Below are 13,897 nucleotides of genomic sequence, written 5' to 3'. Positions count from 1 at the left end.
TAGATAGATTTGATGAAGTTCAGGAATGTTCCCTCTATCCCTATACTTTGAAGCATTTTAATCAGGAATGGATGCTGGATATTGTCAAATGCTTTTTCTGCATCAATTGAGAGGACCATGTGGTTCTTCTCTCTTCTCTTATTAATTTGTTCTATCACATTGATTGATTTGCGAATGTTGTACCATCCTTGTAGTCCAGGGATGAATCCCACCTGGTCATGGTGGATAATCTTTTTAATGTGTTGTTGGATCCTGTTTGCTAGGATCTTGTTGAGAATCTTAGCGTCCATATTCATCAGTGATATTGGTCTGAAAGAGTCATATTGATATGAATACACTAATCATTGGAGATCTTAACACGCCTCTCTCAGAAATAGACAGATCATCGAAGCAGAAAATCAGTAAAGAAACAAGAGCATTGAATGACACATTGGACCAGATGGATCTCATATATATATATATATATATATATATATATATATAGAACATTCCACCCTAAAACAACAGAATACTCATTCTTCTCAAGTGCACATGGAACTTTCTCCAGAATAGACCACATACTGGGTCACAAATCAGGACTCAGCCGATACCAAAAGACTGAGATTATTCCCTAACAGATATCTTCTAAATGTGAAATTTGTGACTCTTTTAGTCAAAGAACGTTTGAGACTTTCAGCTTGAATGAAATGAGAACATCGTGATAATTTATCCAAATATCTTATGGCTTCTAAGGGGCACACTGACCCTTGAACATATATTTGTTTTAATGCATCTTTTTTTTTTTTCTTTTTTACTCAGAACTAAGTGGTGATTCAGGGATGCAAAGAATAAGAGATTTTTTTCTGCCATCAGGGACCAGGACCCAGAAATCTGAATGGAAACCCTCTAGATATAATGCAGTAAAGATAGAAAACTTTTACAACAATCTACGGGTATTGTGATTGGAATGGGGGTGTTTAAAAAGGAGTGGGTCTGTTCTAGGGAACTTGTGCATTAGAATTTAGAGTTGAATTCCTTTTTAAAAAAATTTTTTTAATATATTAGTCATAGAGAGAGAAAGTAAGCACAAACAGGGGGAGCAGTAGGCAAAGGGAGAGGCAGGCTCTCTGCAGAGCAGGGAGTCCAATTCTGGACTCGATCCCAGGACCCTGGGATCAGGACCTGAGCTAGAGGCAGACGTTTAATCAGCTGAGCCACCCAGGTGTCTCTAGAGTTTTGAATTTCAAGAATGACAGAAAAGTAGAGAAAATAAAAGCAAAGACCAAGTATAGTGGAATGTATTTTTCTTTAAGCTACTTGTAGGGATGAAATATGGCAGAGTGATCAGATACACAAGTGACCAAACTAGTAGGAGGTATTATTAACTGAAGGAAAGATGTCGAATTATAAAAGTTCTCAGAAAAGGAATTCAGTAGATTTATGAAATCCCTGTTGAAGGCTTTCAATAAAGGACTGGATGGCACTCATTTCACTTCTGTTGAAATTTGAGTGTGGAATAACAGAAGGAATGATCTTCCTGAGTTTAGGCTCCCTTGCAACTTGAATTTCATAACTATCAAAGCTCAGAATTTCATAACTATTTCATAACAATAAAAAAAAGGTAATTTAAGCCTTGGGATCTGCCTGTTTCAGAAAACAGTGATTTCGGTAAAACCCAGATAGCCATGATAAGCAAAAACATCACAAAAAACCCCAAACTCAAGGCACATTTCTTCCCTCTCTTCCACCCTCCTGCCTTCCTTCCTCTCTTTCTTTCTCCTTTTTCTTTCTCTCTTTTTCTCTCTCTTTCTTTCTGATTGGTGTTGGAAAGGTTGAATGCTTCCTTACCTTAGAAGAATGGAAATATTTGGAATTAGACACCAGTAAGGCAAGAAGCTAATTTATTGATGTGAGGCTACACACCAAGGTTTGTAGATATCCACAATACTGATATTTCAAATCAGATATTGCAATGCTGGGGACTATTTTTCTCTGTCCTGAAAATAGCATCTTCACTCATTTCTCCCACAAGGACCCCAAGATCTATCTACAATAGTCATCTGGGCTCAAAAACCTGATAGGAAGTTGTAATGATTCTAGTTTGAAAATGGGAGTATTTTTTTTTCCCCCAGTGTGGGCAGAGGTAGATGTTTTAGGAAGATTAGACCAAGAGTGGCAAAATTTTCCTAAAATCCCCAACCTTGTTATATCAGGTATATTAAACAATGAGAGGCTGTAAAGTTGGGTATCAGTGGTATATAGAGCACATGATTCTACTGAGACAATTCTTTGACAGAGAAAATTAAATGCTGCTCTTTAAATAAAATGGGAGAAAAATAAATAGAAGAGGAGATTCCAATTAATGAGCTCACTTTTCCCAAGACATTAAGATTTTTGACAGTGATTGTCACATGAAAGTTGCTTACATACTTGCTGGGTAAGTCAGAGGGTGAATGGTATGCTCTTGACAATTACTGGCAGTATATAAGGGTCCAAGTGTAGTAGGGACCACACTTCACCAGACATCCACTTGCAACCCACCTGAATCCTCTTCTCCTGGCAACATGTGTTGTAACTACGGGAACTCCTGTGGCTATGGCTGCAGATGCAGCTATGGCTGTGGCTATGGGTCAGGTTATGGCTGTGGCTATGGCTCCCGTTGTGGCTATGGCTATGGCTCAGGCTGTGGCTGTGGCTATGGCTATGGCTCAGGCTGTGGCTGTGGCTATGGCTCAGGCTGTGGCTGTGGTTATGGCTCAGGATGTGGCTATGGCTATGGCTCAGGCTGTGGCTGTGGCTATGGCTGTGGCTCTGGATGGGGCTGTGGAAAAGGCTCCTGCTGTGGCTTTGGATATGGCTCTGGCTCTGGCTGCTATGGCTACCGGCCATTTTGCTACAGAAGATGTTATTCTTCTTGCTGCTAGACCATCGCTCTCCAAGCCCCATTTGCTTCTGAAATGACACCACCAAAGTTCAGCTGAAGCAAGAATCCGTACCCCAAGTATTCTACATTCAGAAAATTGCAGACTTGACAGAGGGTTTGACCCTCAGTGATTGCTTGTGAGGATAGGATCTTGAGGGTCTAGGCAGTGTGGTATCATCTGACTACTTCCTAAATATTGGTCTTTGTTCCTTTAATCTGGATTCTGTGTTGGGACTATCCCAGGGATCCTAACATCCCACAGTTGGACAAAAAATGTATTCTCAATAAAAATGGTTCTTTGCTTCTAACAAATCTCTGTGTTCTTGCTTGTGAATTACTCCTTCCTTTGAGGTGTTATTGCTACTCTAGAAAATTAGGCTGACAATATGCTTCATGACCCTAGGCTCTTCTTTGATATAACACAAACATTTCCTCTCATCATGCATCAGAGATGTCTTCTTCACTTATTTCCCAATTCTCTCCTGCTCAGGCACTCACAACCCAAAAGAAATTACACAGTATTTCAGAACTGTGCCCTGGAAATTGCTCTGTGTTCAGAATGAAGCTGGGTGCAGGGGGAAGAGAAGGAGGAAGGACACCTATTCAGGGGGTTAAGACAGAAGCCCAAGAGAGAGGAGATGCGGTCTGAGTGCTGACTAGATGAATGGCATGGGTGAGAGAGTTACTAGGGTTAATGAGAAATTAGAAGCAGACTCACGTGACATATGAAGAACAAAGGGAAGTGTAAGTTAGAGGAAACATGTGGTACGATGTCATGTGTATGGGACTGTATATTTATTTGCTTGCATATGTTGAGTTTAAGGAAATTGATTTTTTTAAATTAAAGATTTTATTTATTTGAGAGAGAGGGAAAGAGAGAGAGAGCATGAGAGGGAAGAGGGTCAGAGAGAGAAGCAGACTCCCTGTTGAGCAGGAAGCCTGATGCGGGACTCCATCCTGGGACTCTAGGATCATGATCTGAGATGAGGCAGTCACTTAACCAACTGAGCCACCCAGGCATCTCTAAGGAAATTGATTTAAGTCACTTTTTGATAAATAGTTTCCAGTGTTTTTGTAAGGGAACTGCCCTATACACTGAAGATACAGTAACAAAATTTCACAAGAGTTTCCTGCTCTCAGAGTGTTTGCATTCTAATAGGTGATAATAAGAAAAAGAAAAAAAAACCCCAAGATACATTTAGACAGATAATCATTATGCAGGGAATAAAACAGCTTCTTGAGGAAGACAGTGAAGGTTACTTATTGGAGATACAGTTCAGGAAGGTATTTTGACATTTTGTGTCAAATGAACTAGTGTTTGTTACACAAAAGGGCAGTGTTATATGTAAAGGAAGAAAAGAAATGCATTGTTTTGTGTATGATCAGTGGTGTCACAATTTTTAGTGGAAAAGAGCAAGGACTAGTGGTTAATGGCATGCTCTGTGTGTGAACTGGTACAGATATAAGAATGGGATGAAAAGCCCAGCCTACTATCTGAGTTTGAGAATCTATTACTTTGTGGATTCTGTTTTCAGATTCCCTTCCCTATGTGACTTTTCAGTGCTCTAACATTGAATTCTATATTATAGAATGTCTTTTCAGGCTCAGTTTCCATGAGCAGTGAAAAATGACGCCCTGTCTTGTCTCCATGACGAAGGTCACTGCACAAATCTGAGTTTGGGGTATCTGAAACTAGGAAACTCTGCAGAATGACGGTCTGCAAGGAAGGTAACTCTCCCAACAAAGTCAGACCTGGAGTGAAGCTATGCCCAGGATATAATATGTTCCAGCAATGAAGAAAAAGGAGTTCATCAAGAGTTAGGTAGTTTTCACAGGTGGAATCCTATGTAAGCCAGATCTGAGGACTGACTGTTCTAGGTAAATCTGAGGTGGGGAAATCCTACAGAGATGGGAATGGAATTCTTATAATCACAGTGTGTTGAAAATCTACTCATTGTCATATTATGATCCTTGTCCTTGAAGGCTTTCTGAAAGGGAAGAATATCTTCAATTAGGTAGTGATATCATAATATCAATTGATATCATAATTTATATACCCAGTAAAGAGTTGACCATTTATTGAACCTATTAGATAATTTATACATCTAGAAAAATGTCTTCATAAACTAACACATAATCAAATTGTGAAATTTTGACCCTCTTAGTCAAGGAACATTTGAGACTTTCAGCTTGAATGATACGAGAATATTGTGACAATATATCAATATATCAAATATATCAAAATATCTTAGAGCTTCTAACTGGCACAAAAATACTTGAACATGTTTTTGCTTTAATGCATCTGTTTTTTAATGACAAAAGTATTGATTAAGTTCAAGTTATGTCCTGTGCACTCTAGAACTCTATTTAGAACTCTAATTAGTCATTCAGGGACGCACAGAATAAGAGCTTTTTTTTCTGACATCAGGGATCAGTATCTGGAATCTGAATGGAGGTGAATAGAAATTATACAATAAGTGTAGAAAACATGTTCAATAGTTCAGGGGTATTTTGGTGGGAAGGTAGGTGTTTGAAAAGGAATGTATCTATTCTACGGAACTTGTGCATTAAAATTTGCAGTACAGACAAAAGGTTGATATCCAGGATCTATAAAGAACTCCTCAAACTCAAAACACACAAAACAGATAATCATATCAAAAACTGGGCAGAAGATATGAACAGACACTTCTCCAATGAAGACATACAAATGGCTATCAGACACATGAAAAAATGTTCATCATCATTAGCCATCTGGGAGATTCAAAGTAAAACCACATTGAGATACCACCTTACACCAGTTAGAATGGCCAAAATTAGTAAGACAGGAAACAACAGGTGCTGGAGAGGATGTGGAGAAAGGGGAAACCTCTTACACTGTTGGTGGGAATGCAAGTTGGTGCAGCCACTTTGGAGAACAGTGTGGAGATTCCTCAAGAAATTAAAAATAGAACTTCCCTATGACCCTGCCCCATTGCACTACTGGGTATTTACCCTAAAGACACAGATGTAGTGGAAGGAAAGGCCATCTGTACCCCAATGTTTATAGCAGCAATGGCCACGGTCGCCAAACTGTGGAAAGAACCAAGATGCCCTTCAAAAGATGAATGGATAAGGAAGATGTGGTCCATATACACTATGGAGTATTATGCCTCCACCAGAAAGGATGAATACCCAACTTTTGTAGCAACATGGACAGGACTGGAAGAGATGATGCTGAGTGAAATAAGTCAAGCAGAGAGAGTAAATTATCATATGGTTTCACTTATTCGTGGAACATAACAAATAGCGTGGAGGACAAGGGGAGTTAGAGAGGAGAAGGGAGTTAAGGGAAATTGGAAGGGGAAGTGAACCATGAGAAATATGGACTCTGAAAAACAATCTGAGGGGTTTGAAGGGCAGGGAGTGGGAGGTTGGGGGAACCAGGTGGTGGGTATTAGAGAGAGCACGGATTGCATGGAGCACTAGGTGTTTTGCAAAAACAAGAAAGACTGTTATGCTGAAAATAAATAAAAAAATGTATATATATAAAAATCTACAGTTTAAAATTTCAAGAATGACAGAAAAGTAGAGAAAATAAAGGTAAAGAATAATTGGAATGGGGTGTATTTTCTTTAAGCTTCTCAGAAGAGAAGAAACAGCAGAGTGATGAGATAAAACAGTGACCAACAATAGATGAAGTTGTAGGAAGTACTTTCAATATAAAGAAAATGTCTACTAATGAAAGTTCTCAGAAAGAAATTCAGTACATTTATTAGTATTCCTGTTGAAGGCCTTAAGTAAGGGGCGGATGACGCTCATTTCCTTTACTGAAACTTGAGTGTGGAGTCGAAGCAATGACCTTCCTAAGGTTGTACTTTCTTCTAACTTGGATTTCATAGTGGTTACAGGAGAAAGTAATTTAAATTTTGGATTCTGCTTGGTTTGTAAAGTGATTTAAGTAAACCCTAGAGAACCAAGATAAGCTAAAACATCATAGCAAACAAGGAATCAAACCCCCAAAAGAGAAATATTTCATTCTTTCTTCTTTTTTGATTCATGTCTGGTGATAGAATGATTGGATATTTGATTTAGTTGGGAAGAAAGGGAATATTTGGAATTAGACACCAGCAAAGAAGTTAATTTATTGATGTGAAGCTAAATATCAAGGTTTCTAGATCACAGCACTATTGACATTTTATTTCAAACGTTTCAATGTTGTTGGGGGCTGTTCTTTGTCCTGAGATAAGCATCTTTCTTCCTTCCTACCACAAGGGGCCTGCAGGTATCTGCAATAAGTATCAGGGTACAAGAAGCCTGGTAAAAAGTTGCAATGAGGGGACCTTGGTGGCTCAGTTGTTAAGCGTCTGGCTTCAGCTCAGGTCATGATCCAGGAGTCTTGGGATGGAGCCCTGCATCAGGCTCCCTGCTCAGAGGGAAGCCTGCTTCTCTCTCTCCCACTCCCCTATTTGTGTTCCCTCTCTCACTGTGTCTCTCTGTCAAATAAATACATAAATCTTAAAAGAAAAAAAAAGTTACAATGATTCCAGAAAGGAGAAGGCAGCTATTCTTCCCCTATGGAAAGAGGTAGATATTTTAAGAAAGAGGAGAGATCAAGAGGAACAAAATTTACCTAAATTCCCCCAATCTTGTTATATCAGGTAGATTAAATGCTAGGAGCTCATGAGGTTGTGTATCAGTGGTATGTACAGCACATGATTCTACTCAGATAATTCTTTGACAGAGATAATTAAAATGCTGCTCTTTAAATAAAATGGGAGTCTCCAAAATAATGAGCTCATTTTTCCCAAGACATTATTGATGGTTGACATTGACAGGCACATAAATGTTGCTTACATATTTGTTGGGTAAGTCAGGGGTGAATGGTATGCTCTATCAATTACTGGCAGTATAAAAAGGTCCAGGGGAAGTAGAAGACCACACTTCATCACACGTCTACTTCTAGCCCACCCGAATTCTCTTTCTCTGACATCATGTGTTGTTACTACGGGAACTCCTGTGGCTATGGCTGCGGATGCGGCTATGGCTATGGATGTGGCCCCTATTCTGGCTGTGGTTATGGAACTGGCTATGGCTGTGGCTATGGTTCCCGTTGTGGCTGTGGCTATGGCTCAGGATGTGGCTGTGGCTATGGCTTAGGCTGCGGCTGTGGCTATGGCTCAGGATGGGGCTGTGGAAAAGGCTCCTGCTGTGGCTGTGGATATGGCTCTGGCTCTGGCTGCTGTGGCTACCGGCCACTTTGCTACCGAAGATGTTATTCTTCTTGCTGCTAGATTATCGCTCTCCAAGCCCCATTTGCTTCTGAAATGACACCACCAAAGCGACAGCTGAAGCAAGAATCCATACCCCAAGTATTCTACATCCAGGAAATTGCATGCTGGACAGAGGCTTTGACCCCCAGTGAATGTTTGTGAGGATGGGTGGTATCATCTGACTATTTCCCAGACATCGTTCTTTGTTCCTTTAATCAGGATTCTGTGTTAGAACTGTCCCAGGGATCCTATCATCTCACAGTTGGACAAAAAACTTATTCTCAATAAATATGGTTCTTTGCTTCTAACAAATCTCTGTGCCCTTGCTTGTGAATTACTCCTTTTTTTGAGGTGTTATGACCTCTCTTGCAAATTGGGCTGACAATATGCCTCATAATCCTGGGGTTATTTCTTGGCATAAGACACATATTACTTCTCATTGTGCACCAGATTGAATGTCTTCTTCACTTATTTCTCATATCCCTCATGTTCAGGCACTCAAAACACAACACAACACAACACAAATCACACATTATTACAGAACTGTGTCCTGAAAATCACTCTGTATTTAGAATTGAGGTGATGGGGAAAGAGGAGGAGGGAGGACACCTATTCATGAGCTTGTGACAGAAGCCCAAGGGAGAGGAGGTGTGGCCTGAGAGCTGAATGGGTGGATGAATGTCATGGAAGAGAGAGTTTCCAGGAATAATGAGAAATTAAAAGCAGACCCTGGTGATGCATGAACAACTAAGGGAAGGGTAAATTAGAGTAAAAATGTCATATCGTGCATTTTGGCAGAAGTGCAAAAAATATTTATTTTCAAGGATTGAATTTAGGAAATTGTTTTAAGTCAGTTAATACCAAATAGCTTTGACTTTTTTTTTCTTGTTAAGATTTTATTTATTTGCTTGTTTGTTTATTTAGAAAGTATGACCGGGGAGAGGGATGCTAGAGAGAGAGTGAGAGCAAGAGTGAGAATCTTTAAAAAAAAAAAAAAAAATATCTAGTTGTCAGAGAGAGGGAACACACAAGCACGGGGAATGGCAGGCAGAGGGAGAAACAGACTTCCTGCTGAGCAAGTAGCCAGATGAGGGACTCATTCCCAGGACATTGGGGTCATGACCTGAGCCAAAGGCAGACACTTTATCTGGCTGAGCCACCCAGGTATCCGAGAGGGAGAATCTCATACACATTCTGAGTTGAGCACAGGCTCCAATGTGGGGGCATTCTCAGGACCCTGAGATCATGACCAGAGCCGAAATCGCGAGTCATTCTTTACCAACTGAGATACCCAGGTACTCTATCTCTTTGAATGGTTTTGTTTATTTATTTTTATTATTTATTCATTATTAAATATTTTATTTATTTGAGAGAGAGAGAATGAGAGAAAGCATGAGCAGGGTTGAAGAGCAGAGGGAGTGGGAAATGTAGATGCCCTGCAGAGCAGGGAGCCAGATGTGGAGTTCCATCCCAGGACTCTGGGATCATGACCTGAGCCAATGGCAGATGCTTAACTGACTGAGCCACCCGGGGGTCCCTCTTTTCTTGGAAGGTTTTTGAAAGGGAACTTTCCTATACATGGAAGATACAGCAACAAAGTTGCAGAGGCATTTTTTCCCCCTCTTGGGGCACTTACATTCTAATAGGTGATAAGAAAAACTAGTAAGAATTAATTAAATTAAATTTAGACACCTAATTGCTATTGAAGGAATAAAGCAGTTTCCTGGGGAAGAAAATGGAAGTTGAAATATTGGAGAGATAATTGGAGAAGTTATTTTAACATTTTGTATCAAATGAACTGATGCCTGTTACAGGAAACACTAGAAAGGTTGGTACTAAGTTTAAAGGGGGAAGAGAAATGCATTAAATTTTGGGTTCGATCAGTGGTGCCGCAATTTTTAGTGACAAAGCGAAGGCCTAGTTCCTTAAATGGGCTTGCTTTGTTTGGGGAACACATATGAATGCAATCAAAATTTCTGGTTGACTTTATAAGTTTGAGAGTGTAGTAATTTGTTGGGTTTTGACTTCAGGGTCCTTTCCTCATGGGACTTTCCAGAGCTCTAACATTTATATCCTATAAAAGAAAAGACTGATCTGAAAAAGACTTTTCAGATTCAGTTCCCACCATGCTGTATAAATGAGTCTGTCTCATCTCCATGACAATGTTCACTGGGCAAAGCCTGAATCTGAGGTCCCTGGAGCTAGGAGACTCTACCAAACGACCAGTTCTAAGGAAGGTGGTTCTGTCATCAACATCAGCACGGGAACTGATGCTATGCCCAGGACACTATGCCCTACTGGTGAAGAAACAAGTGTTTTTCAGGAGTTGAGCAGCTCACAGATGGAATGTTTAATAGTTGGATCTGAGAGCTGTGCTTGGGTAAACTTGAGGTGCGGAAATCCTACAATGAAGGGAAGGGAATTCTAATAATTACAGTTGAAAGTCTACTCACGTTTCATTAAGTTCCTTGTGCTTTAAGGTTTTGGAAAGACAGAAGAATATCATCTATTTGGTATCTGCATCCTAATTTACATATCCAGTAAAGGGTTGATCATTTATTGGGCATATAAGGTAATTTATACATCTTGGAAAACGTCTTCATAAATTAACACAAATCTTCCAGATGGGAAATTTGAGACTCATTTAGTCAAAGGATATGTGAGACTTTCAGCTTGAATGAAATGAGAACATTGTTAATGTATCCAAGTATCTTACAGCTTCTAAGTGTCACACCAATGTTTGAACATTGAACATTGTTTTAATGCATCTTTTTTTGATTGGGGAAATAAATAACTGAGTTCAAATCATGTACTGGGGACTCGGAACTAAGTAGTGATTCAGCGATACACAGAATAATATTTTTCTGCCATCATGGATCAGTATCCTCAATGTAGAGTTACTAGAAATAATGCCATAAAGAGAAAACTTCATCAACATTTCACCTTTGACCCAAAGGTGGTTGTTTGAAAAGTAACACACCTACTTGAGGGAACTTGTGCATTAGAATTTATAGTTTTGAATTTCAAGAGTTGACAGCAAAGTAGAGAAAATATAGGTAAAGAACAACTAGAATAGGATGTATTTTCTTGAAACTTCTGGTTAAGGATGAAACATAGTAGAGAGAGGAGATAGACCAGTAGCTAGTGGTAGAAAAAGTAGTTGAAAATACTCCCAACTGAAGGGAAAATGTGTAATAATGAAAGTTCTCTCAAAAAGAATTCAGTAGCTTTATGAAAATCTCTGTTGAAGTCCTTTTAAAAATGAGTAGACAGATCTCATTCCTTTGTTATTGAAATTTGAGTGTGGAATGGAAGGTACAATCTTCTTGAGTTTGTACTCCCAACTTAGTTGTCATAGTTATGACAGTAAAAGGCAATTTAAATTTTGTTTTTTTCCTGCTTTGGATATTGATGATTTAGGTAAAACCTAGACAACCAAAGGTAGCAAAAACATCACAAACAAACAAACACATAACACCTTCCTATCTTTTTGTTTGTTTGTTTTGATTTAGTCTCCACGTGAAGTGATGGAAAGGTTAGATGTTTGGTTTAGTTGAAAAGAAAGGAAATACTTGGAATTATACAACGGTAAAGAGAGAAGGTAATTTATCGTTGTGAAGCTATACACCAAGGTTTCTAATCTCAGCATTATTGATATTTTATATCAGTTGTTACGATGTTACTGGGGGCTGCCCTGTGCTCTAACATCAACATCTCCCTGGTTTCTCTCACAAGAAGCCAGTAGGTTTCTGCAGAAGGTATCTGGGTGTGAGAAGTTCACAAAAAGTTTCAATGATTCCAGAAAAAAGATGGGAGAATTTCCTCCCTTAGGGGTAGAGGTAAATATTTTAGGAAATAGGAGAAATCAAGAAGGACATAATTTTCTTTCTTTCTTTTTTTTTTTTTTTTAAGAAGGACATAATTTTCTTAATTCTCCCAAATCTTGTTATATAAAGTATATTAAATGATAGGAGCTTGTGAAGTTGGGTATCAGTGGTATGTAGAACACATGATTTTACTGAGACAATTTTTGGCAGAGCAAATTAAAATTCTGCTCCTTAAATAAAAAAGGAGATCCAAATAATGAGCTCAGTTTTCCTAAGACATTAATGATTGTTGACATTGACAGACACATAAAAGTTTTTTACATACTTGTTGGGTAAGTCAGAGGGTGAATGGTATGCTCTTGCCAATTACTGGCAGTATATAAGGGTCCAAGCATAGTAGGGACCACACTTCACCACACATCCACTTGCAACCCACCTGAATCCTCTTCTCCTGGCAACATGTGTTGTAACTACGGGAACACCTGTGGCTATGGCTGTGGCTATGGCTCCCGTTGTGGCTGTGGTTATGGCTCAGGCTGTGGCTGTGGCTATACTTCAGGATGTGGATGTGGTTATGGCTCAGGCTGTGGCTGTGGTTATGGCTCAGGCTGTGGCTATGGCTGTGGCTCAGGCTGTGGCTATGGCTATGGCTATGGCTCAGGCTGTGGCTGTGGCTATGGTTCAGGATGTGGCTGTGGCTATGGCTCCCGTTGTGGCTATGGCTATGGCTCAGGCTGTGGCTGTGGTTATGGCTCAGGATGGGGCTGTGGAAAAGGCTCCTGCTGTGGCTTTGGATATGGCTCTGGCTCTGGCTGCTGTGGCTCCCGGCCATTTTGCTACCGAAGATGTTATTCTTCTTGCTGCTAGACCATCGCTCTCCAAGCCCCATTTGCTTCTGAAATGACACCACCAACGTGACAACTGAAGCAAGAATCCATACCCCAAGAATTCTACGTCCAGGAAATTGCATGCTTGACAGAGGCTTTGATCCCCTGTGAACGTTTGTGAGGATGGGTTCTTGAGGGTCTAGGCTGTGTGGTATCATCTGATTATTTCCCAAATATTGGTCTTTGTTCCCTTAATCTGGATTTTGTGTTGGGACTGTCCCAGGGATCCTAACATCTCACAGTTGGACAAAAAATGTATTCTCAATAAAAACAGTTCTTTGTTTCTAACAAATCTCTGTTCTTGCTTGTGAATTACTCCTTTTTTTTGAGGTGTTATGACCTCTCTTGAAAATTGGGCTGACAATACATTTCATGAACCGGGGATCTCTTTCTTCATATAACACAAGAATTACTTCTCATCATGCAACTGATTTCTGTGCATCAGAGATAATGTCTTCTCTACTTATTTCTTATATCCCTCATACTTCAGTATTAACAACCCAACAGAAATCACAGTGTTTTGGAACTGTGTACTGGAAAAAACACTGAGTCTAAAATGGAGTTGGAAGGGAAAGAGGAGGGAGGACACCTATTCAAGAGGTTGTGACAGAAGCCCAAGGGAGGTGAAGTATGGTCTGAGAGCTGAATGGATGGTTTAGTGGCCTGGGAGAGAGAGTTTCCAGGATTAATGACAAATTAGAAGCAGACTCAAGTGACACATGAACAACTAAGGGAAGGATAAGCTAGAGGAAAGATGTCATATCATATCATGTGCATTTGGCTGGAAGTATATGTATATTTGTTTGCATACACTGAGTTTGAAGAAATTGATTTAAGCCATTTGTTTGACAAATAGTTTTGAATGTTTTTGTAAGGAAAGTGTCCTACACACTGAAGATACCATAGCAGAATTGTAGACCACTGTCTTTCTCTAAGAGTGCTTGCATTCTAAAAGATACAATAATAATAAGAATAAATTAAGATACATTTAGACAGATAAGTGCTATAAAAAGAATAAAGCAGCTTTCTGGG

The 13,897-nt window shown here is 39.6% G+C and overlaps 3 protein-coding genes across 3 annotated transcripts; all 3 read left to right on the top strand.

Moving 5' to 3' along the window:
• Positions 1 to 2,543: 2,543 nt before the first annotated feature.
• Positions 2,544 to 2,903, top strand: LOC132010650 (keratin-associated protein 21-1-like). Its single transcript, XM_059388394.1, has one exon. The coding sequence runs from the start codon at positions 2,544 to 2,546 to the stop codon at positions 2,901 to 2,903; it is 360 nt and encodes a 119-aa protein (XP_059244377.1).
• A 4,969-nt stretch (positions 2,904 to 7,872) lies between these two features.
• On the top strand, positions 7,873 to 8,172 carry LOC132010649 (keratin-associated protein 21-1-like). Its single transcript, XM_059388393.1, has one exon. The coding sequence runs from the start codon at positions 7,873 to 7,875 to the stop codon at positions 8,170 to 8,172; it is 300 nt and encodes a 99-aa protein (XP_059244376.1).
• A 4,265-nt stretch (positions 8,173 to 12,437) lies between these two features.
• On the top strand, positions 12,438 to 12,845 carry LOC132010648 (keratin-associated protein 21-1-like). The gene has a single exon (XM_059388392.1). The coding sequence runs from the start codon at positions 12,438 to 12,440 to the stop codon at positions 12,843 to 12,845; it is 408 nt and encodes a 135-aa protein (XP_059244375.1).
• The last annotated feature ends 1,052 nt before the right edge of the window (positions 12,846 to 13,897 follow it).

The sequence above is a fragment of the Mustela nigripes genome, chromosome 2 (genome assembly GCF_022355385.1).
Source record: "Mustela nigripes isolate SB6536 chromosome 2, MUSNIG.SB6536, whole genome shotgun sequence".
NCBI lineage: Eukaryota > Metazoa > Chordata > Mammalia > Carnivora > Mustelidae > Mustela > Mustela nigripes.
The sequence above is the reverse complement of the archived record's forward strand: the minus strand, read 5'-3'. Positions and strand labels throughout refer to the sequence as shown.

Excerpts from the sequence above, each read along its gene's own strand:
- LOC132010650 (XM_059388394.1), top strand. The coding sequence starts at position 2,544 with ATGTGTTGTAACTACGGGAACTCCTGTGGCTATGGCTGCAGATGCAGC.
- LOC132010649 (XM_059388393.1), top strand. The coding sequence starts at position 7,873 with ATGTGTTGTTACTACGGGAACTCCTGTGGCTATGGCTGCGGATGCGGC.
- LOC132010648 (XM_059388392.1), top strand. The coding sequence starts at position 12,438 with ATGTGTTGTAACTACGGGAACACCTGTGGCTATGGCTGTGGCTATGGC.